The sequence below is a fragment of the Syngnathus typhle genome, linkage group LG5, assembly GCF_033458585.1.
Source record: "Syngnathus typhle isolate RoL2023-S1 ecotype Sweden linkage group LG5, RoL_Styp_1.0, whole genome shotgun sequence".
In the NCBI taxonomy this organism is placed as follows: Eukaryota; Metazoa; Chordata; class Actinopteri; order Syngnathiformes; family Syngnathidae; genus Syngnathus; species Syngnathus typhle.
Window position 1 is genome coordinate 3669755 of NC_083742.1, and position 24440 is coordinate 3694194.

Here is a 24440-nt window from a genome sequence, read left to right on the forward strand (position 1 = left end):
ACACGCACGCATGCACACACACACGCACACACACAAATTAACAAAAAAGCAGGCAAACAACTAAAATTGATGAAAAAGAAAGTAAGGAAAAAAATCACCCCGAGATCACTGACGGACAAGAATGTGACGTGACAATGGCGACCGCGTGGTTTCAGCGGCTGCAGGGGGTGGGGCTGTGCACAAACGCTGAGCCCCCCCACGGCCACGGGCCTTGCTCTGGGGGGGTCCTCGGTGGCTTTTGACACTATCCAGGCGAGGCACCCCTGCGCCCAACGCCCGGGTAGGATTCCACGCGTTCGGCTTGACTATTTTCTCCGCTCTCGGTGGATCGCCGCCGGGGAAATGTCGCTCTCTGGCCGACGCCCAAAGTACCGTCAATTTCGGACTACAAGCCGTGACTTTTTTCTCAAATTTTGAACCCCTTATATAGGATTTCCGGTGTGGCTTATATAGGATTTTTTCTGTGATTTTTGTGATGATTTGATCACTTTTATACACTCGTAAAAAGGCTCTGGACCGCTGTTGTGCGGCTCTGCTTTGCTGGGCGGAGGGATATGTGACATGGTCACTGGGGAGAAAAGTGGCGTGTTGATCGCATGTCCATCCGCCAGGCAAATAGTGCTGTATAGTTCACACAAAGAAGAGACAGAACGAGATCAAGACGGACATTACTGAAAGGAAGCTTTTATATAAAAAAAACGTCATTATGGGGGACAAATGAAATGCATTTTATACCGCTTTTAAGTTAAAGGCAGTCGATTTGGCCCATTGTTGATGACATTGTGTTGCGTCACCCTTTTCTTTATTTCCCAGTCACGTCTACTTTGGAGCTATACGTGTGGCTCGCTAGTTTAATGTTACTTAGCGCTTCGTGCATGAATAAAATTAGCATGAACAGACCCTCATCATGGAAAATGCTAGAAGAAATGCATAAAAGCGACGACGAAAGAGAGACTGAGATAAGTGTGTGTAGCGAAGGATATCTAACACTATTCCAATCGGACGCTGAGGAGTGCCTTGCGAAAGTATTCGGCCCCCTTGAACCTTTCAACATTTCGCCACATTTCAGGCTTCAAACATAAAGATATAAAATTGTAATTTTTTGTCAAGAATCAACAAGTGGGACACAATCCTGAAGTGGAACGAAATTGATTGGGTAATTTAAACTTTTTTAACAAATAAAAAACTGAAAAGTGGGGCGTGCAATATTATTTGGCCCCTTTACTTTCAGTGCAGCAAACTCACTCCAGAAGTTCAGTGAGGATCTTTGAATGATCCAATGTTGTCCTAAATGACTGTGGGGAAGTTTAAAGCCGGATTTGGATACAAAAAGATTTCCCAAGCTTTAAACATCTCAAGGAGCACTGTGCAAGCAATTATATTGAAATGGAAGGAGTATCAGACCACTGCAAATCTACCAAGACCCGGCCGTCCCTCCAAACTTTCATCTCAAACAAGGAGAAGACTGATCAGAGATGCAGCCAAGAGGCCCATGATCACTCTGGATGAACTGCAGATAACTACAGCTGAGGTGGGAGAGTCTGTCCATAGGACAATAATCTTTATGGAAGAGTGGCAAGAAGAAAGCCATTTTTCAAAAATATCCATAAAAGGTCTCACTTAAAGTTTGCCACAAGCCACCTGGGAGGCACACCAAACATGTGGAAGAAGGTGCTCTGGTCAGATGAAACCAAAATCGAACTTTTTGGCCACAATGCAAAACGATGTGTTTGGCGTAAAAGCAACACAGCTCATCACCCTGAACACACCATCCCCACTGTCAACTACGGTGGTGGCAGCATCATGGCTTGGGCCTGCTTATCTTCTAATGACTGATGATGATAAATAGAATGCACCTGTGTGTAATCAAGTCTCCGTATAAATGCACCTGCTTTTTGATAGGGGTTCTGTTTGAAGCGCAGAGAGAACCATGAAGACAAAGGAACACACCAGGCAGGTCCGAGATACTGTTATGGAGAAGTTTAAAGCCGGATTTGGATGCAAAAAGATTTCCCAAGCTTTAAACATCTCAAGGAGCACTGCGCAAGCAATTACCGTTTTTTTCCATGTATAATGCGCAAAATTTAACTAATTTATTGTCCTAAAATCTGGGGCGCGCATTATACATGGGTACAATTTTTTTTTTTTTTTGTTTGTTTTTTTTGACACGTCAGCTATATAAAAAGCGAGAGTTCAGTTCTTTACCTAAATGCGTATTACAAGTAATATTTTATTTCACAACACTTTGCTTTGTTCCTTTCTTCTCTGCTGTTCACTTCAAACACGTTCCATACGAACACAATGCTCTCGTATCAGACGCTTGCTCGATCACCTGCTCGTTTGCTGTCACAATGTACCCTACACAAACCCGAAACATTTGTTGCGGCTCCGAGTCACGACGAGGGGCAAGTTTTGGTTTCCAAGGGTGTTTTTATTCCTCTTCGACTTCTCTCCCATACAGAGCCGCCTTTTTCACATGTCCGCTCATCACTTTCCTCTCTTTTCATTTTTGGGCAGTCGGAGAAATCAACGCCAACAAAAAAAATACATCCAGCCTAGTTAAGAAATCACCAGAAAGATCACCATGAAAATTGTGAATAATAAATAAATAATTATTATATATATTATATATATTATTATAATAATAATAAATAATTGTGATAAATAACTGGAACAGCACTCAAATATTGGTGATCCCGTTGAGAGTCTCACATATTTCTTTGCTATCGAATTTGCTACTGCATGCGCAGTGATACTGACCGGCAGAATAACATCCGGTTGTTCCCAAAGATGATCTTTTTTCTGAAATAATTTTACATTTACGGACTTAAGTAACCCGGCCGGGTCATACCAAAGACTATAAAAATGGGACCCATTGCCTCCCTGCTTGGCACTCAGCATTAAGGGTTGGAATTGGGGGGTTAGATCACCAAATGATTCCCGAGCGCGGCGCCGCTGCTGCTCACTGCTCCCCTCTCCCCCAGGGGATGGATCAAAATCACACGGGGATGGGTCAAATGCAGAGGACAAATTTCACCACACCCAGATGCGTGTGTGACGATCATTGGGACTTAAAAAAAAAAAAGAAAAAAAAATTGGGTGCGTATTTTACATGCGTACAGGCTTTTTTCCAGCATCAACATGCCATTTTTAGGGTGCGTATTATACATGGGGGCGCATTATAAACGGTATATTGAAATGGAAGGAGTATCATACCACTGCAAATCTACCAAGACCCGGCCGTTCCTCCAAACTTTCATCTCAAACAAGGAGAAGACTGATCAGAGATGCAGCCAAGAGGCCCATGATCACTCTGGATGAACTGCAGATAACTACAGCTTAGGTGGGAGAGTCTGTCCATCGGAGAACAATCAGTCGTGCACTGCACAAATCTGGCCTTTATGGAAGAGTGGCAAGAAGAAAGCCATTTCTGAAAGATATACATAAAAAGTCTAATTTACAGTTTGCCACAAGCCACCTGGGAGACACACCAAACATGTGGAAGAAGGTGCTCTGGTCAGATGTAACCAAAACCGAACTTTTAGGCCACAATGCAAAACGATATGTTTGGCGTAAAAGCAACACAGCTCATCACCCTGAACACACCATCCCCACTGTCAAACATGGTGGTGGCAGGATCATGGTTTGGGCCTGCTTTTCTTCAGCAGGGACAGGGAAGATGGCTAAAGTTGATGGGAAGATGGATGGAGCCAAATACAGGACCATTCTGGAAGAAAACCTGTTGGAGTCTGCAAAAGACCTGAGACTGGGACGGAGATTTATCTTCCAACAGGACAATGATCCAAAACATAAAGCCAAATCTACAATGGAATGGTTCACAAATAGACGTATCCAGGTGTTAGAATGGCCAAGTCAAAGTCCAGACCTGAATCCAATCGAGAATCTGTGGAAAGAGCTGAAGACTGCTGTTCACAAACGCTCTCCATCCAACCTCACTGAGCTCGAGCTGTTTTGCATGGAAGAATGGGCAAGAATTCCAGTCTCTCGATGTACAAAACTGATAGAGACATACCCCAAGCGACTTGCAGCTGTAATTGCAGGAAAAGGTGGCGCTACAAAGTATTAGCGCAAGGGGGCCGAATAATATTGCACGCCCCACTTTTCAGTTTTTTATTTGTTAAAAAAGTTTAAATTATCCAATAAATTTCGTTCCACTTCACCATTGTGTCCCACTTGTTGTTGATTCTTGACAAAAAATTTAAAGTTTATATCTTTGTTTGAAGCCTGAAATGTGGCGAAATGTTGAAAGGTTCAAGGGGGCCGAATACTTACGCAAGGCACTGTAAATGGTTTCAGTGCACAGGAGGAAGATGAAGACGGCTCTTTTACTTTTACTGGTATGTTTTTTTAACCAGCCCTGTTAGTGCTGTTTGTTACCGCCGCGCCTCAGTGACTTTTACCGGTATGTTTTTTTTTTAACCCAGCCCTATTTGTGCTGTGTTACTTCCGTGTTGCTGCGGTATTACTGCCGCGTCACAGGCAGTGTTTGGAAAGAAATGTTAAGGTATGTTTTTTTTTCTTTGATGGCGCCACTTGACCGGCAGCCTGTTACAGCAGCTCTGACCCTTCTAACTATGTTTTAGTGTTTTTCGATGTGTTCTAGTGAGTTTTTGTTGTTTTCTCCTTCTCACGTTATTGATTAGGCTAGTGTGCGGCTATGGATGTTCACATTGTAACCTTCGTAGTTTGCTCCTTACTGCTTTTGGAACTTTTTGGTGCGGCGTCGGGTGATCCACCCGTTGTCTACACCCGCGATCAGCTATTTGCCTGGCGCTACACACCCCTTCCCTGCGCGGTGCGGCCGGTGACCTTCAAGGAGATGGGGCCACGGAGAAGAGAATGCCGAGCGGGAGTAAAGCGCAGGCAGCGGAAGAGACGGTTTAAACCGTGCTTGCCGTCGGTCATCCTGGGGAACGTAAGATCTCTTCAAAGCAAGATGGAAGAGCTAACGGCGCTAAACCAGATGCAGAGGGAATATCGGGAATGCAGTCTCATGTGCTTCACGGAGACGTGGCTGAACGATCTCTCGCCCGACTCACACTTCTCCCTGGACGGATTTCAAGTGGTGTGGGCTGACAAGAGAGCTACGGAGAGCGGTAAGAGGAGGAGAGGGGCACTCGCTGTGTTTGTGAACGATAGATGGTGCCATCCCGGACAGGTCAGTGTTAAGGAGCAGCTCTGCTCCAGAGACTTGGTGCTGTTGGTCGTTAGCATGCGACCATACTACCTCCCGAGGGAGTTTTCACATGTTATTGCTATAACTGTGTACATCCCTCCCTCGGCTGTCGCTGCTACCGCTGCGAACCGGATCCACATTATCGTTTCTAAGCTTCAAACTCAGCATCCCCAATCGCTCTTCCTCATCTCCGGGGACTTCAATCATCCTTCCCTGGCCTTTTCCCTCCCCACCTTTACGCAATATGTAAATTGCCAAATCAGAAACAATAGAACTTTGGACCTGTTGTATGCTAATGTCAAGGATGCATACACCTCATCCCCCCCACTTGGTCGCTCGGATCACAACCTCGTCCATCTGGTCGCAGACTGCACCCCGGTGGTGAAACAGCGTCCACCTGAGAGGAGGTCTGTGATGTTGTGGTCTGAGGAACCTACTGCCAGGCTCAGAGACTGCTTTGAGAATACAGACTGGGAAGCTCTCTGTAGCCCTCATGGCAGTGACATTGACAGCATAACCCACTGCATTACGGACTACATTAATTTCTGCGTGGAGACCACTGTGCCCTCCAAGTTGGTCCGGTGTTTTCCCAAAAACAAACCCTGGGTGTCCCCCGAGATAAAGGTTCTGCTTAATTAGAAGAGAGCCTTTAGTTCAGGGGACGTGGTAGAGCTGCGTAGAGTCCAGAAGGAACTCCGGCTGAAGGTCAGGAAGGGGAAGGAGAACTACGGGAGGAGGCTGGAGAAGCAAATGGAGCTTAACAACGGCAGGAACATCTGGAGGGGTCTGCAATCCATCTCAGGCCATGGTAAAGGGGTTGATCGGAAAACAACTGGTGGGGACAAGGACTGGGCGGATGAACTCGATCTGTTCTTCAACAGATTTGATTCTGCCTCCCAACCCGCCCCTTCACCCCTCACCTTTCCCGGCCTGCTCCCCCCCTCCGCACCTCAGCCTGCTACCTTTAACACTCCAGCCCCCCCGCCAGCTCACCAACCCCCTCTCACCCCCCAAAGACACTCTTCAGTCTTCACTCCCCCACCCCAGTCTTCTAACACCCCCCTCTCCTTTACAGATCTTCAGGTGAGGAGTCACCTTAGTAAGATCAAGGCAGGGAAGGCCTAGGGCCCAGACAGTTTCTGCCCGAGACTGCTCAGGGACTGTGCGGACCAGCTGAGTGGCGTGGTCATGTACCTGTTCAACCTGAGCCTGAACAAAGTTCCAGCCCTGTGGAAGACCTCCTGCGTGGTCCCCGTACCAAAGGTGCCGTGCCCCAAGGAGCCTAACCACTTCACGCCTATTGCCTTGAGTTCCCACCTGATGAAGACTTTGGAGAGGATCATCCTGGCTCACCTGGGTTCACTGGTGGGAGCGTTGCTGGACCCCCTGCAGTTTGCTTACCGGCCTGGTGTTGGGGTGGACGATGCAGTGATTTATTTACTACACAGATCACTGCTTCACCTGGAGGACATCGGGAGCACTGGGAGGATCATGTTCTTCGATTTCTCCAGGGCTTTTAACACCATCCAGCCGTCACTGCTCAGGGTGAAGATGGAGAAGGCGGGAGTGGACCAACGCCTGACTACATGGACTACAGACTTCCTCACCAACAGGCCGCAGTACGTGAGGTTACATCGCTGTGAGTCTGACGTGGTGCGCTGCAGCACAGGTGTCCCCCAGGGTACGGTGCTCTCTCCTTTCCATTTCATCCTGTACACTTCGGACTTCACCCACGACACCACACACTGCCACATCCAGATGTTCTCCGACGACACGGCCATTGTTGGATATGTTTCGGGGGGAACGATCTGGAATACAGGACGGTCATCAAGGACTTTGTCAGCTGGTGTGAGCTCAACTAGCTTCAGCTGAACACCAGCAAGACGGAGATGATTGTGAGCTTCGGGAGGACAGCACCCCACTTCACTCCGGTGAACATCCAGGGATCAGACATTGAGGTAGTGGAGAACTACAAATTCCTGGGTGTTCGCCTTGACAACAAACTGGTCTGGACTGATCACACCCACGCCCTGTACAAGAAGAGCGAGAGTCGCCTCCGCCTGCTGAGGTCCTTTGGTGTGTGCAGGGCTCTCCTCAGGACCTTCTATGACTCTGTTGTGGCCTCAGCCATCTTCTACGCTGTGGTCTGCTGGGGTTGGGGCGGTACGGACCGGGACAGGGGGAGACTAAATAAGATGGTCAGGAGAGGGAGCTCTGTCCTGGGCTGTCCCCTGGACTTCATAGAGGATGTGGGTGAGAGGAGGATGTTAATTAAGCTGAAATCCATCATGGACAACACCTCTCACCCCCTCCATGACATTGTGCGGTCCCTGAGCAGCTCCTTCAGCAGCAGACCATTACACCCACGGTGTAGGAAGGAGAAATTCCGCAGGTCCTTCATTCCCACTGCTGTCAGACTCTACAACATGGGTAGCAGCTGATCATGTGTTTTGTCTCTACCGCTACTAGTGGCACTTGTCTTTGTCCGTTATTTATCCATTTTTACATTTGGCACTTGTCTCTTGTACGCTGCTGTGACAAGTAAATTTCCCCGCTGTGGGATAAATAAAGTTCTATCATCATCATCGTTATTAAAACTTTAAAAAGGCTTTCTGTCTACCGTCTTACTTTGTAAATAACTCGCGTGCACACTTCCGTGTTGCTGCGGTACTACTGCTGCGTCACAGGCATCGTTTAGAAAGATATGTTAAAGTATGTTATTAAAACTTTAAAAAGGCTTTCTGTGTACTGTCTTTCTTTGTAAATAACTCGTGCGCACGTGCAGCTTATAGTCCGGTGCGGCTTATAGTCCAAAAATTACGGTAAATAAATGGGCCTTCGCACTTGAGTAAAACGGAACGGAGTGGCAATTGTATTGACAATGTACTGTACATGTATTATCTTTGAGGCAGTCCAACAAAATCCCGGACGATTTTTTAAATTCCCCCCGTACATTTTTTTAGGGTTTAAAAGTAGGACAAGAGGACATCTGGTCACCCTAACGTACGGCATTCGGAAACTGCAAGCCTAGTTTGAACTCTGACATAACCCGAGTATGCAACAGTGGGGAGGGACATGATGCTTCTCTTTGGGAAATCTTTATTTTATAATACATACAGTAGTTTTTAAATAACATGTGTATGCATTTATTGTCACGGTCGGAATGGTGGAAATGGAGCAGGGCGACCAAGTGCAGCTTGGACCAGGGTTTATTGAAGGAAACTCAACAGACAGGCTCGGCAAACTGACGTGACTTAACAACAAAACTAACAGGACTGACCGACAAAAACGTGAAACAAAAGACAAGAACCAAACAAACCTCGTGACAGTGGGCTTCAACATCAACAACAATGCTCCGACAGGGAGTGACACTCAGACAGAACTTAAATACAAGACAGGTAACAAGAGGCAGGTGAATAGGATCACACTAATCATGGGCACACAGGAAGGGAGGGGCGAGCACACAGACACACGGACATGAGCACACAGACACACGGAGACGATTACAACCTACACACCTAACAAAACTGGGGACGAGACATGACATTTTTACACCTAAATATTATTATCAAAGCTATCTACTGCAATTTCACATTAGATTGCTGGTTTGAAATGTACTTTTATTATAATTATTTTAATAAACTTTTATTTTAAGACTTGTCCGGTGTTTTGTTTTATTCCTTGTTTTTATTTTTGCGCATGAAAACAGACAAAGCAGACATTTGGTTAACAGCTTTATATGACAATACGGATATGTGTTATAAGGTTATGTGTTATATGTATTGGTGTCCCCCAAAATAACAAATGTAGGCATATTGTGTAATGAGTCAATGTCTTTGTTTCAGAGTCTTTTGATTTATTTCCGTATTTTATTGTTGTTTATATTTGTGCGCATTGTGCAATAAACCTATATAGACAGCAAGTAGTCAAATACACATTCCTGACAAGCGATAAAATGCATCATCTTTTCTCAGGTCATTTGAGCTCACGCAAACGTGTGTCGGCTGGGATAACAGCAATGCTGTCTGTCACTCACTCGTTAATCTTCGCGAACGACCAATCAGCAGCGAGCGTTAGATGGAGGCGGGACTTTACAGAATATACTGCTACGTTGCTTCCGTTTACGTCGGATTCAATTACGGACGCATTTTCCCGTTCAAGAGGGGGTACGGCTGTCGCTGATGGCGTAATGGTACACTCGCCTGTCTTGTGAGCAGGTACCCTCTCGCACATGACGGTGTGTAGGTGTGATTGGGAATAAATAAATAAATAAAAAAATATAAAAAAAACGAGTGACGCAATTTCCTGTTCACGACCGAGTGAGTGTTGTCTTGCCCTTTCCCATTCAACCATGGAGTCTGTGGGAAGGGGGGCGAACGATTCGGCGAACGATTCTTTTGACTGGTTCTTTTGAGTGAACTCATTCTAAAGATTCAGTTCACTTAAAAGAACTGGAATGCACATCACTACTACATGTACGCTGCAGTTGAATAAGCCTTGGCGCGGCGCGAAGACGTAGTCACCCTGCAAATGTAGCCTATGAAAGGTGCAGAGTTTACATGATGCGTCCAAATTCAAATCCGAAGGAAGCGTTTTCGAATGGGTGACGTCACATCTGGGTGACGTCACGTCTGGCCGCACGTTGTTACTACATTTTAGAAAGACGGTTGGCAGGCCGGGTCTTTTCAGAGGTTCCACCTCAATTCGCCTCCGCGGACCGCATAAACGGAGGCGAATTTGGATTGGCTAATCCGAAATTAGACCCCGCGTGCGGACATGTCGCAACGGAATTGACGTTATGCGGCCTTTAGAGAACCCAGCCCGGGAATTTGGATACAGCCAATCAGAAGTGAATCGGGTGCAAAGTCAGCTGACAACACACTCACAACCAGGAAGAATGGTCAGAAGTTACATCTAAAAACTGGTTGTTACAGCACGTCTTATAAAACGAATGTATTAACTATTAAAATGTTCGGTGGAGACGACGAAGATGGAGATTTCTTGTCACCAGCAGACGGGTAAATTATTCTTCTTGTCTTGACGATGATTACTATGTTAGCATAACATCAGCAAGTGTCAGTCATCGGTAGGTCGATAATTTAATGTCACTGATAGAAGTTGCTGCGAAATCAAGTAAGGTCAATCTAGTCTAAAAGGGAGGAGGGACATGAAAGGACCGTTTACCAAGTAACAATACAGAACACGTTCACTTATTTATTATCGATACGATTAGCTTTGGCCTCGCAACTTGGTTCCCGAAATAATATTAAAAGCAATGTGTAAAACGTGCGTGGTGTGCAACACGAACATGTACAGCAGCCTCAATGGGTTTAAAGTACCACTGGGGTTTGTTATGAATACATTATTGATAACTTAACACATTGTTTTGCTTAACACAATCTATTATTTCCATTATTTTTTTGTTACCAACAACAAAAGAAAAATACTGAAAGTGTATATTAACCCTCATGGAGTATAAATAAGTAATACTTTATCCCAATTTGGGCAGTGCTGTTGAGGTATGATAACTTTGTCATTTCTAAATATTTTTTTACTTTCAACCACTCAAAATGTTCAGTGGCATCAGTCCTATCCATAGATGTATAATTTTTCAATTATGGTTTTAATTTTGATGCTGTCTGTGGACAATATTTGTGCACGCACACACACACACACACACACACACACACACACACACACACACACACACACACACACACACACACACACACACACACACACACACACACACACACACACACACACACACACACACACACACACACACACACACACACACACACACACACACACACACACACACACACACACACACACACACACACACACACACACACACACACACACACACACACACACAGAGGTGAGGTGAATTGAGAATAATGGATATCAGCATATCTGAGTACTGGATAATATACTGGTACAGAGAAAAAAAATAAACTTTTTAAAAATAATCTTTGGGGTGTGTTCGAGTGGTTACTATGAATGGCGTATTATACACAGGTGCGAATCATACATGGAATTTTATCTTTTCTTTCATATTGCCCAGCCCTACTTGTATGAATCATGAAACAAACTAAAACCATCCATCCATCCATCCATTTTCTGAACCGCTTAGTCCCCACGGGGGTCGCGGGCGTGCTGGAGCCTATCCCAGCCGTCACCGGGCAGTAGGCGGGGGACACCCTGAACCGGTTGTCAGCCAATCGCAGGGCACACAGAGACAAACAACCATTTGCACTCGCACCTAGGGACAATTTGGAGTCTTCAATCGGCCTACCAAGCATGTTTTTGGGATGTGGGAGGAACCCGGAGTGCCCGGAGAAAACCCACGCGGGCCCGGGGAGAACATGCAAACTCCACACAGGGAGGGCCGGAGGTGGAATCGAACCCGCACCCTCCTAACTGTGAGGCGGACGTGCTACCCAGTGCCCCAAACTAAAACCAATATTTCAAAAAAGTATTTATTTTAAGTGAAACATACATTTTGCCTCAACATTTGCTCTGCTTGTAGAGCCAAGTTGGCTTCTCTGTTTGGGCCGGATGAAGAAACCAGTCCAAGGAACGAGTCATTTTATTATACAGCCCCAAAACAGCCGAGGAAAAGTTCAAATCCAGGTCAGAACTTTCAAACTGAATGATCAATTGAATATAATTTGATGTGACTGCTTAATGTTTTGCTTAATGTTTTGCAGTATCAGTCATCCAGACAGCAGCACTGTCTCCTGGTACCCTGGAAGTGTTGTTTGCTGCTGCAGTTCAAGCCTTTCAATAGTAAATATCAGATTTCAATGTAAAAATATAATTTGGTTTTCATTTCACTTGTATCGTACACACTGTTCTTTGTCCATATGTTCTTTGTCTAAACACTATAATGCCTGCCTTAATTATTATAAGAAAACATTTAAAAATAATTGCATGCCCCTAACACAGCATAAATGGACAATACGTGAAGCAGGGAAAGCTGGGGGCAGCCATTCTGGGAAACCACACAAGTAAAGAGGTAGGGACTGCATATTGTATTATTGTAGTACGTACAGTATTATGTACAGTATTAGAATTATTGTATTATTGGGTAGGCATTGATGATTGTGCTGATGTAACATTTTTCTTAATCATGTCTCTCTTTCTGTGTAGTACAAGCTGCTTCTGTACGTTAGCCAGCAGAAACAAATTACTTCTGCCAAGATCCACGTTGACTTCATTTTCACGGTGAGCTTTGGAAACTACCGTATTTTTCGGACTAAAAGTTGCCCCGGAGTACAAGTCGCATCAGCCATAAAATGCACAATAAAGGGGAAAAAACATATATAAGACACACCGGAGTTTAAGTCGCATTTTGGGGGAAATTTATTTGACAAACTCCAACACCAAGTACAGACATGAACCGGCAAAAATAGGCTAAACGATACGGTATGCTAACGTGACACAAACAAGAAGCTGAGAACGGGCCTGACGTAACATTAACAGTTATTCAAATAACTATAACATAAATAATATGTTTATCAAACCAGCTGTGTCACTCCAAATCATTGAATCCATCAATCGAATTCTTCGTCCTTTCTGTAAACAACGCCGCGTGTGTGGCGCGCCGCTGACGTTGGACTCGTTGTCAGTTGCAGTTAAAATTATTCCACAGGCCCATATAACGGTATTTAAACTATATATCAAATAACTATAATATAAACAACATGTTTATTTATTATTCGTGGATGAAAAATATTTTGTTTGAAAATGTGACCGGATTGTCGCCGTTACACCCTACTATGACTGATTCTTGACACTTGTCACGTAATGCAAATATTAAGTGCACAAGCTAGAAAAATGTATAAAATAAACAGTTGTATTTGGAAAGATTCTATGCAATGAGGGAAAAGCCCAGCAAGGATTTAACACACGAGCCTATGCCCAACAGGGAAAAGAAAGATGAATTGATTTCACAAACAATACCAGTTGATCTGGTAAAGACCCAATGATTGTCACACACATCTGGGTGTGGTGACAGGTGATTCAGTTTTTCAGTTTGTGTTAGGTCGGTTTTAGGCGCCGCGCCCTATGTTGTTGAACTTTTCCCGCTTACTCCCTGTGTGCTTTTATGGTTTACCATTTTTTTCCGTGTATAATGCGCCCCCAATGTATAATACGCACCCTAAAAATGGCATGCTGATGCTGGAAAAAAGCCTGTACCCATGTATAATACGCACCCAATTTTTATGAAATTTAAAAAAAAAAAATTGTTTTTTTTTTTAAGTCCCAATGATCGTCACACACGCAGGGAGGTAATGGGTCCCATTTTTATAGTCTTTGGTATGGTCTTAACTAGGCTGGATGTAATTTTTTTTGTTGGCGTTGATTTCTCCGACTGCCCGTAAACGCACCACCGCGCTCCGTGTGCGCATGTGAAAAAGGCGTGCAGACGTGAAAAAGGCGGCTCTGTATGGGAGAGACGTTGAAGAGGAAAAAAAACACCATTGGAAACCAAAACTTGCCCCTCGTCGTGACTCGGAGCCGCAACAAATGTTTCGGATTTGTGTAGGGTACATTGTGACAGACAGCAAACGAGCAGGTGATCGAGCAAGCGTCTGATACGAGAGCATTGCGGTCGTATGGAGCGTGTTTGAAGTGAACAGCAGAGACGAAAGGAACAAGGCAAAGTGTTGTGAAATAAAATATTACCTGTAATACGCATTTTGTTATTTGCTGATTGAAACTGCTAATTAAACTGTGAATTGAAACTAATAGGAAGAAAACAACTCTCGCTCTTTATATAGCTGACGTGTCTTGCGCATCCGTTCTGCGCATCTGTAATGGCGGCCTCCGTATGACGTCCGGTCTGCGATGGAGATTAAAAAACAAACAATATTTGACAATAACACACCATCAAGGATTGCACCATCGCATCAAACGATGTGTCGTCAATTATGAATTTTACTAAGTGTGTTGGGCAGGATGGCTGAATGCGATGCGCGATTGACAACAAACAAGAAGAAAGGTGATTTCAAGTTTTATTTCGGGGGAGATTTGTCATGTCTCGTCCCCAGTTTTGCTATGTGTCTAGGTTGCCATAGTTTCTGTTCGCGTCGCCCGTCTCTTCCTGTGTCACCTCAATCGATGTAACGTGTTTTGTATTTAAGTCCTGTCTGCCCCTCGCTCACCGTTGGATCATTGCATGTGTTACTGTCATGATGTGGTTTCTGTTCCTGTCTTTGGTAATGTCACCCTGTCTTTTTGTTCCACGCCTTTGTCGGTCAGTCCTGTTGTTGGTTTTGTTGTACCATGACTTTCTTTAAAAAAAAAATTAAAAATTGTATCCATGTATAATGCGCACCCCAGATTTTAGGACAATAAATTAGTTAAATTTTGCACACTATACACGGAAAAAAACGGTAGGTGTCTTTTGCTGCCACCTTAGGTGTTAGACTTCGAACAGAATACGCGCGTTGAACATGCATAACTGTAGCCACAAACCGTTTTGGCATCTTTACATCAAGGGGTTGTTCGCAGTGTTTTGGTCAAGTTTGTTCACCCCAATCATGTGTGTATGTATGTATGTATGTATGTATGTATGTATGTATGTATGTACGTATCAGGGCTGTGGACTCGGTCGGATTTCTGCTCCGAGTCCGGCCTCTTGACCATGAGTCCGAGTCCGGCTGTCCATTTCTTCTGTTAATTCATGTGACTGCTTAGTGTTTATTCAAGGCTAATTTAGATCAAAATCTAAATAATTACAACCGTTTTGTGATGGCTCTGTCTTTATTAAACACATAAACGAATACAATAAACAGATACTTTCAAGTTTTAATCATTAATTACACCATTATAGCTCAGACATTTCTCTAAACACAAATAATTAGTGACGACCCCACAACTATCGAAACACATCAATGATATAAGCTGGGTGACACATTGGTACATAATGTAAACATTAGCCTAAGTGTAACTCAACGTGGCCACATTGATCGTAATTTACGCTCCGTTTCCCCCCCAAATCTAGAGGCAAAACATTGTTCTCGCTGCTCCCGGGTTCTTCCATCTTGGCTGCGCGCGGGGCATTGTGGGTCTTGTACGTGCACACACGCAGGCAGGCAGGTGCGGGCGCGCACGCAACAACTAAATTTGTCTTCATAACAAGCAAGCAGGGCTGTGGACAGTATTCCTACGCGCATTCTCAGCAGCATGATGAAAATAAAATTCAATAACATCACTGAGGCATATTTTAACAAACTCCACTTCATTGTATGGCTTTTTAGCCCGTGCAATGTTCCAAGCCAGTTGAAACAATGCAAGTGTGACAGTCTCTGAGTGCTTCGTAATTGTTTTGAGAAACTGTACCTATTTTTCTGCCTGACTTTTCAAAGTCTCCAAACTTGTGCTTGCGAAATTCTGGGTTAGGGTTAGGGTAGGGAGCTGAAGTGGCGCTGACCATTTGAAGCTTTTAAATGCGGCAATGACGTCCAACATATCAGGCAGAATGGCTTGCCATAGCGTTCAACAAAAAACAACTTTAACTCTGTTAAAAACGTCCTGTGTTCATCGTCATATATTCGTTTAGCTGTGCATTTTTTCCTTGCCATTTTGGCAAGCGTCTTATCAGCTTTTCTGGACCTAATGGGCCCCCGTAGTCACAGTCGCCATTCATTAAAAAGCCAGCAAAACCAATCGCTCTGTTTGTCCCTCCTCCTTTGCGGGATTTTCCCGCGTTTGACCAAAAACCATATTGAACTCAAGCGAAGCAAATACGCACGAAAAATAAACACAAATGTTTATTTTTTTTATTTTCGGACGCGGTGGACTCGGTCAAAATCAGCTCCGGGTCCGGCAAAAATGACCGAGTGTCCGAGTCCACAGCCCTGGTATGTATGTGTGTATGTGTGTGTGTGCGTGTGTGCGTGTGTGCGTGCGTGCGTGCGTGTATGTATGTATGCACGGACGCACGCACGCACGCACGCATGTACCGTAATTTTCGGACTATAAGTCGCTCCGGAGTATAAATCGCACCAGCCATAAAATGCCCAAAAATGTGAAAAAAAACATATATAAGTCGCTCCGGAGTATAAATCGCATTTTGGGGGGCAATTTATCCGACAAAATCCAACACCAAGAACAGACATGAACAAGCAACAACAGGCTAAACGATACGGTATGCTAACGTGACAAACACAAACGAGGAGCTGAGAACGGGCCTTATTTAAAAAAAACTATTGCATAAATAACACGTTTATAAAACCATCTGTGTCACTCCAATTCATTAAATCCATCGATCGTCCTTTGTCAACAATGCCGTGTGCCGCGCCGCAGTTCAGATTATTCCACAGGCCCATACAACGATATATAAATTATATTTTAAATAACTATCACATAACAATATTATCAAACCATTTGTGTCACTCCAAATCATTAAATCCATCGATCAAATTTCTCGTCTTTTATCGATTGTCCTTTGTCAACAATGCCGTGTGCCCCGCCCCAGTTCAAATTATTCCACAGGCCCATACAACCATATATAAACTACTATATTTTAAATAACTATCACATAAACAACAATATTATCAAACCATTTGTGTCACTCCAAATCATTAAATCCATCGATCAAATTTCTCGTCCTTTATGTCATCCTGGTGACAGAGGACATGTCCAGGGGATATGGCGCTTTAAAGTGTTAATTACTTTATTTGATTTTTTTCTCTCTATTTTTCATGTTTTGAATATGTTCAAGATAAAGATATCAAAGCATGTGAAGTGATCAACTATACTAAAAATAACATGTGAAGTGGTCAACTATACTTGTAAGTAAGTGATGTGTTAATGATCAAGTAAAAATTGAAAAAAAGCATATAAGTCGCTCCTGAGTATAAGTCGCCCCCCCACCCAAACTATGAAAAAAACACAACTTAATAGTCCCTAAATTGCGGTATGTATGTACGTATGTAGGTAGGTAGGTAGGTAGGTAGGTATGTGTACGTGTATGTATGTGTACGAGTATGTATGTGTACGTGTATGTACGCATGTGTACGCGCGTGTACGCATGTGTACGCGCGTGTACGCATGTGTACGCGCGTGTACGCATGTGTACGCGCGTGTACGCATGTGTACGCGCGTGTACGCATGTGTACGCGCGTGTACGCATGTGTACGCGCGTGTACGCATGTGTACGCGCGTGTACGCAGGCGCGCGTGTACGCAGGCACGTACTATATATGCATGCACGTACTATATGCATGCACGTATATGTATACAATTTGCTCAATTTGGCTTTCACTATGTGTTATTATTGTCATTTCCAGTTCACATGTAAGTGTGATTTTAACAAGAATAGCAAAAATACAGTCAAACCTTGGTTTTCGACCACAATCCGTTCCAAAAGGCAGTTCGAGAAGCGAATCGGTCGAATTCCGAATCTATTTTTCCCATTACAAATAATGGAAAAAAATATAATTCATTTCAAGACAAAAAAAACGCCCTTTTTTAAGCATTTTTTCAGTTACCCATATTTGTCCGATTGCGCAACTGCAGCGTACCGCCGAACGCGCAACCGTGTCACGTCGCCGACCGCGGAACTGCACCGCGCTGGTCGCATTATTGTGACAGAGCCGTTGCTGAAATGTAGAAAATATTTTTTAAAGTCCTGATGTATGTACTTTCCAAGTTTAAGTGGACCTCAGTGCGCAGGGAGTTTAATATAGTCCGATTGCGCAACCGCAGCGCGCCGGGCGCTCACTGTCACATTGCTTTATGTAAGAGCGTCTTTGTGTTTTAGGATGGCTTTACTCTGCCCACTTGCTTTCTTTAGAGGCATAATTGAGGGTTAATACAATCCTCAAAGTAACGAAAATACAATAACAATGGAGTCAGTCGGCATCCGGGCCGCGCGGTCGGGTTTTCTCGGGTTCTCCCGGCTCATCTCGCGAGGTTCGACCTCCGAATTTTGTTCGACAACCAAAGCAATAAAATCTCGAATTTTTTGTTCGGATTCAGATTTGTTCAAGAACCGGGACGTTTGAAAACCGAGGTTTGACTGTAAAATAAATATATGCAGCTCACTGACAAGTGCCGCTATTTGAGCTAATTTTAGAACAGTCCTGCGGGCGACCCGCGGGCACCGTGTTGGTGACCCTTGCTCTAATCCCTTTGCTTTCACTTTAAAATAAAGCACATCAGATCATTAAACACTATGGATTGTATGTAAACTTACTGCACACAAAACGTAACAAATATTTCACCTTTTTTTGTATTTTCTTCTGCAGGTACAGCCCAACAATTATTGCACATTTTATGATGACCAAAGACAAACTTGGTCCCTAATGTTCGAATCTGCAAAATCATCATTTGACTTCTGTAAAGAGGTAAGTAGCAAAAAATGGATGTATGGATGGATGGATGGATGGATGGATGGATGGATGGATGGATGGATGGATGGATGGATGGGCGAATGGGCGAATGGGCGGGCGGCTGGGCGGGCGGCTGGGCGAATGGGCGGGCGGCTGGGCGAATGGGCGGGCGGCTGGATGGATACTTTATCGATCCCAGGGGGAAATTCAGTGTCCAGCAGTATCCATACCCAAAAGCAGGTACATTAAAGAGAGAATAACAGATATGAAGCAGATTCTTATAAAAAGTGTCAGGCATCAGTAGTATATAATAAAATAAACAAACAATAAACATTAATCATTTTAAACATGTCAAACATAATGAAACCTAAGATCATGTCCGTGTGTGAGCCCTCCACCCCATGTCGATGTTAAAAAATCTCGCGGCGTGTGGGAGAAATGATCCCTTCAGTATTTCCTTGGAGCAAAATGGTGTCAACAGCCAGTCGCTGATAATAAAATGCAAATAAATTAAAGAAAGAAAAAAGTTTTTATTTTTTATTTTCAAAAAGTACATATAATGCCTTTTTTTTGTTTCATTTTCGTTTCGTTTCATTTCATTTTTGAATAATGTTATTCTGTTTTGTTTCAGTTGCTAACATGAATTGGACCGGTGGTGTGCTTTTATTGCGGAAACATTTATCAAGAACAAATCTGTAACTGCAACACAACGAGTGTTCCGGAACTTGGTAGACATAATCCCGTACCTGCTCGAAAAACACGATCTTGTCATGGGTTACTAACTTCAGAGCCAGTGGATCAGCAATGAAACAAAAATCAATCGGCCGACCCCGCACCGCCAGTAATCCAGAAAATGTGGCAGCGGTAAGACCAAAATAACATTATTCGGAAACAAAACAAAACAAAATGGCATTATATGTACTTTTCGAAAAAACCCAGTAAACTCTTTTGTTTCTTGAATTTACTGTACTTTTCGAAAAAACCCAATAAACTCTTTTGTTTCTTTAATTTATTTGCATTTTATTAAACCTACAAATGTATCTGATCATTTTGCCGGACCCTGTACAATACTTCTTTGGGGGCAAAACAAAATGGGAGCAGGCTTGGAGAACTTTGAGTGAGGGACTGGTATATTTTTACTTTTTTCTTCGTTCCTTTATTAATCTGTTGTACAAAGTCACAAAATTTGTTACATTACCACATAGCAAATTGCTGAAACCTTTTTTATTCTGTCTCATCAGAGGAGTTTGTCGTAAAAAATTACAAAAGTGTGCAGTGTGCACGTTCGGCTGATGTTAATTGTCTGGAATTTGTGTGACAATTTATTTTTATTTATTTTAGGATTGGCGTTTGTATAATGTGCGAAATTTAACAAATTTATTGTCCTAAAATCTGGGGTGCGCATTATACATGGGTACAATTTTTTTTTTAAAATTTTTTTATTTAATTTTTTTTTTTAAGAAAATCATGGTACAACAAAACCAACAACAGGACTGACCGACAAAGACGTGGAACAAAAAGACAGGGTGACATCACCAAAGACAGGAACAGAAACCAAACAGACATCATGACAGTAACACATGCAATGATCCGACGGTGAGCGAGGGGCAGACAGGACTTAAATACAAAACACGTTACATTGATTGAGGTGACACAGGAAGGGAGGGGCGACGCGAACAGAAACTATAGCAACCTAGACACATAGCAAAACTGGGGACGAGACATGACAAATCTCCCTTGAAATAAAACTTGAAATCACCTTTCTTCTTGTTTGTTGTCAATCGCGCATCGCATTCAGCCATCCTGCCCAACACACTTTGTCAGTAAAGTTCATAATTGACGACACATCATTTGATGCGATGGTGCAATCCTTGATGGTGTGTTATTGTCAAATATTGTTTGTTTTTTTAATCTCCATCGCGGACCGGACGTCATACGGAGGCAGTATGACTGCGCATGCGCACTATGGATCCGATGCGCAGAACGGATGCGCAAGACACGTCAGCTATATAAAGAGCGAGAGTTGTTTTCTTCCTATTAGTTTCAATTCACAGTTTAATTAGCAGTTTCAATCAGCAAATAACAAAATGCGTATTACAGGTAATATTTTATTTCACAACACTTTGCCTTGTTCCTTTCGTCTCTGCTGTTCACTTCAAACACGCTCCATACGACCGCAATGCTCTCGTATCAGACGCTTGCTCGATCACCTGCTCGTTTGCTGTCACAATGTACCCTACACAAATCCGAAACATTTGTTGCGGCTCCGAGTCACGACGAGGGGCAAGTTTTGGTTTCCAAGGGTGTTTTTATTCCTCTTCAACGTCTCTCCCATACAGAGCCGCCTTTTTCACGTCCGTACGCCTTTTTCACATGTGCGCACTGATCGCGGTGGTGCCTTTACGGGCAGTCGGAGAAATCAACGGCAACAAAAAAAATTACATCCAGCCTAGTTAAGACCATACCAAAGACTATAAAAATGGGACCCATTGCCTCCCTGCCTGTGTGATGATCATTGGGACTTAAAAAAACAAACAAAAAAATTTTTTTTTTTTAAAAAAATCATAAAAATTGGGTGCGTATTATACATGGGTACAGGCTTTTTTCCAGCATCAACATGCCATTTTTAGGGTGCGTATTATACCTGGGGGCGCATTATACACGAGAAAAAACGGTATTTTACATTGTTGTTCAATGAATATTACCGTATTTTCCGGTAAATAAGCTGCACCTGATTATACTACACTAGCTAAAATTAGGGGAAAGTCTTGTTTTGTTCATATATAAGGCGTCCCGGACTATAAGCCGCAGATGTTTTAATGTTTAATTAATTTATTATTTATAAGAGAATATACGCAAAGAGGATTGTCAGGAAAGAGATGGTTCTTTGGGGACACAAACCTTTCATTAACATAATTTATTGATATAGATCAGGGGTGTTAAACGTACGGCCTGCAGTCCAGAACCGGCCCGCCAAGGGGTTTTAGTCCGGCGCGGGGATAAATTTGAATTATTAAAAAATCCATCCATCCATCTTCTTCCGCTTATCCGGGGTCGGGTTGCGGGGGCAGCAGCTTCAGGAGGGACTCCCAGACTTCCCTCTCCCCAGCCACTTCATCTAGCTCATCCCGGGGGATCCCAAGGCGTTCCCAGGCCAGCTGAGAGACATAGTCTCTCCAGCGCGTCCTGGGTCGTCCCCGGGGTCTCCTACCGGTGGGACATGCCCGGAACACCTCCCCAGGGAGGCGTCCAGGAGGCATCCTGATGAGATGCCCGAGCCACCTCATCTGGCTCCTCTCAACGTGGAGGAGCAGCGACTCTACTCCGAGTCTCTCCTGGATGACCGAACTTCTCACCCTATCTCTAAGGGAGAGCCCGGACATCCTGCGGAGAAAACTCATTTCGGCCGCTTGTATCCGGGATCTCGTTCTTTCGGTCACGACCCATAGCTCGTGACCGGTAAATTGAGAGCTTTGCCTTTTAACTCAGCTCTCTCTTTACCATGACGGACCGGTACAAAGTCCGCATTACTGCCGACGCTGCACCGATCCGCCAGTCGATCTCGCGCTCCATCCCACCCTCACTCGTGAACAAGACCCCAAGATACTTAAACTTCTCCACTTGGGGCAGGATCTCATCCCCGATCCGGAGAGGGCATTCCACCCTTTTCCGATCGAGAACCATGGACTCGGATTTGGAGGTGCTGACCCTCATCCCGACCGCTTCACACTCGGCTGCGAACCGCTCCAGTGAGAGCTGGAGATAAAGCCTGAAGAAGCCAACAGCACCACGCCGTCTGCAAAAAGCAGAGACGCGATGCTGAAGTCCCCAAACCGGACACCCTCAACGCCTCGGCTGCGCCTAGAAATTCTGTCCATAAAAACTATGAACAGAATCGGTGACAAAGGGCAGCCTTGGCGGAGTCCAACTCTCACTGAGAACGAATCCGACTTACTGCCGGAAATGCGGACCAAACTCTGGCATCGGTGATACAGGGACCGAACCGCCCTTATCAGTTGGCTCGGTACCCCGTACTCCCGAAGCACCCCCCACAGAACCTCCCGAGGGACACGGTCGAACGCCTTCTCCAAGTCCACAAAACACATGTGGACTGGTTGGGCGAACTCCCATGCACCCTCGAGGATCCCGCTGAGGGTGAAGAGCTGGTCCACTGTTCCACGGCCAGGACGAAAGCCACACTGTTCCTCCTGAATCCGAGGTTCGACCTCCCGACGGACCCTCCTCTCCAGCACCCCTGAATAGACCTTCCCAGGGAGGCTGAGGAGTGTAATTCCCCTGTAATTGGAACACACCCTCCGGTCCCCCTTCTTAAAGAGGGGAACCACCACCCCAGTCTGCCAATCCAGAGGCACTGTCCCCGATGTCCACGCGATGCTGTAGAGACGTGTCAGCCATGACAGCCCCACAACATCCAGAGCCCTTAAGAAATCCGGGCGGATCTTATCCACCCCCGGGGCCCTGCCACCAAGGAGTTTAACTACCTCGGTGACTTTGACCCCAGAGATTGGAGAGTCCGCCTCAGAGTCCCCAGGCCCTGCCTCCACAATGGAAGGCGTGTCGGTGGAATTGAGGAGGTCTTCGAAGTATTCTCCCCACGACACACGACGTCCCTAGTCGAGGTCAGCAGCACGCCATCTCCACTGTAAACAGTGTTGACGTTGCACTGCTTCCCCCTCCTGAGACGCCGGATGGTGGACCAGAATTTCCTCGAAGCCGTCCGGAAGTCATTCTCCATGGCCTCGCCAAACTCCTCCCACGCCCGGGTTTTTGCCTCAGCAACCGCCGAAGCCGCGTTCCGCTTGGCCATCCGGTACCTGTCAGCTGCCTCGGGAGTCCCGCAGGCCAAAACGGCCCGATAGGACTCCTTCTTCAGCTTGACGGCATCCCTTACCGCCGGTGTCCACCAGCGGGTTCGGGGATTGCCGCCACGACAGGCCGCAGCTCCGGTCGGCCGCCTCAACAATGGAGGCGCGGAACAAGGTCCACTCGGACTCAATGTCCCCCGCCTCCCCCGGGACCTGGGAAAAGTTCTGCCGGAGGTGGGAGTTGAAGCTCTTCCTGACAGGGGATTCCGCCAGATGTTCCCAGCAGACCCTCACAGAACGTTTGGGTCTGCCAGGTCGGACCGGCATCTTCCCCCACCATCGGAGCCAACCCACCACCAGGTGGTGATCAGTTGACAGCTCCAAAACATGCGGCCGCAAATCCGATGACACAACTACAAAGTCGATCATCGAACTGCGGCCTAGGGTGTCCTGGTGCCAAGTGCACACATGGACACCCTTATGTTTGAACATGGTGTTCATTATAGAAAATCCGTGTCGAGCACAAAAGTCCAATTATAGAACACCGCTCGGGTTCAGATCGGGGGGGCCGTTCCTCCCAATCACGCCCTTCCAGGTCTCACTGTCATTGCCCACGTGAGCATTGAAGTCACCCAGTAGAACGATGGAGTCCCCAGAAGGAGCGCTCTCCAGCACCTCCTCCAGGGACTCCAAAAAGGGTGGGTACTCTGAACTGCCGTTTGGTGCATAGACACAAACAACAGTCAGGACCCGTCCCCCCACCCGAAGGCGGAGGGAGGCTACCCTCTCGTTCACCGGGGTGAACCCCAATGTGCAGGCGCCCAGCCGGGGGGCAATAAGTATACCCACACCTGCTCGACGCCTCTCACCGTGGGCAACTCCAGAGTGGAAGAGAGTCCAGCCCCTCTCGAGAGGGCTTGAACCGGAACCCAAACTGTGCGTGGAGGCAAGTCCGACTATATCTAGTCGGAACTTTTCTGCCTCGCACACCAACTCGGGCTCCTTTCCAGCCAGAGAGGTGACATTCCATGTCCCAAGAGCCAGCTTCTGCAGCCGGGGATCAGAC

At 45.3% G+C, this 24440-nt stretch overlaps 1 protein-coding gene across 6 annotated transcripts in view; it reads left to right on the top strand.

The window, feature by feature from the left end:
- The first annotated feature begins 9802 nt into the window (after nt 1–9802).
- The window catches only part of fkbp15b (FKBP prolyl isomerase family member 15b), a 114954-nt gene continuing 100316 nt past the window's right edge, over nt 9803–24440 (top strand). For 2 of the 6 annotated variants that reach the window (XM_061278169.1, XM_061278172.1), the window contains exons 1-6: nt 9814–10215; nt 11733–11836; nt 11914–11992; nt 12152–12221; nt 12356–12430; nt 18465–18563. In XM_061278169.1, coding sequence (XP_061134153.1) covers nt 10166–10215; nt 11733–11836; nt 11914–11992; nt 12152–12221; nt 12356–12430; nt 18465–18563 — 477 coding nt within the window. In that variant the 5' untranslated portion in view covers nt 9814–10165. Of the gene's footprint in view, nt 10216–11732; nt 11837–11913; nt 11993–12151; nt 12222–12355; nt 12431–18464; nt 18564–24440 lie in introns of all 6 variants that reach the window. The other 4 variants (XM_061278170.1, XM_061278168.1, XM_061278166.1 and 1 more) reach the window with 4 other exon arrangements.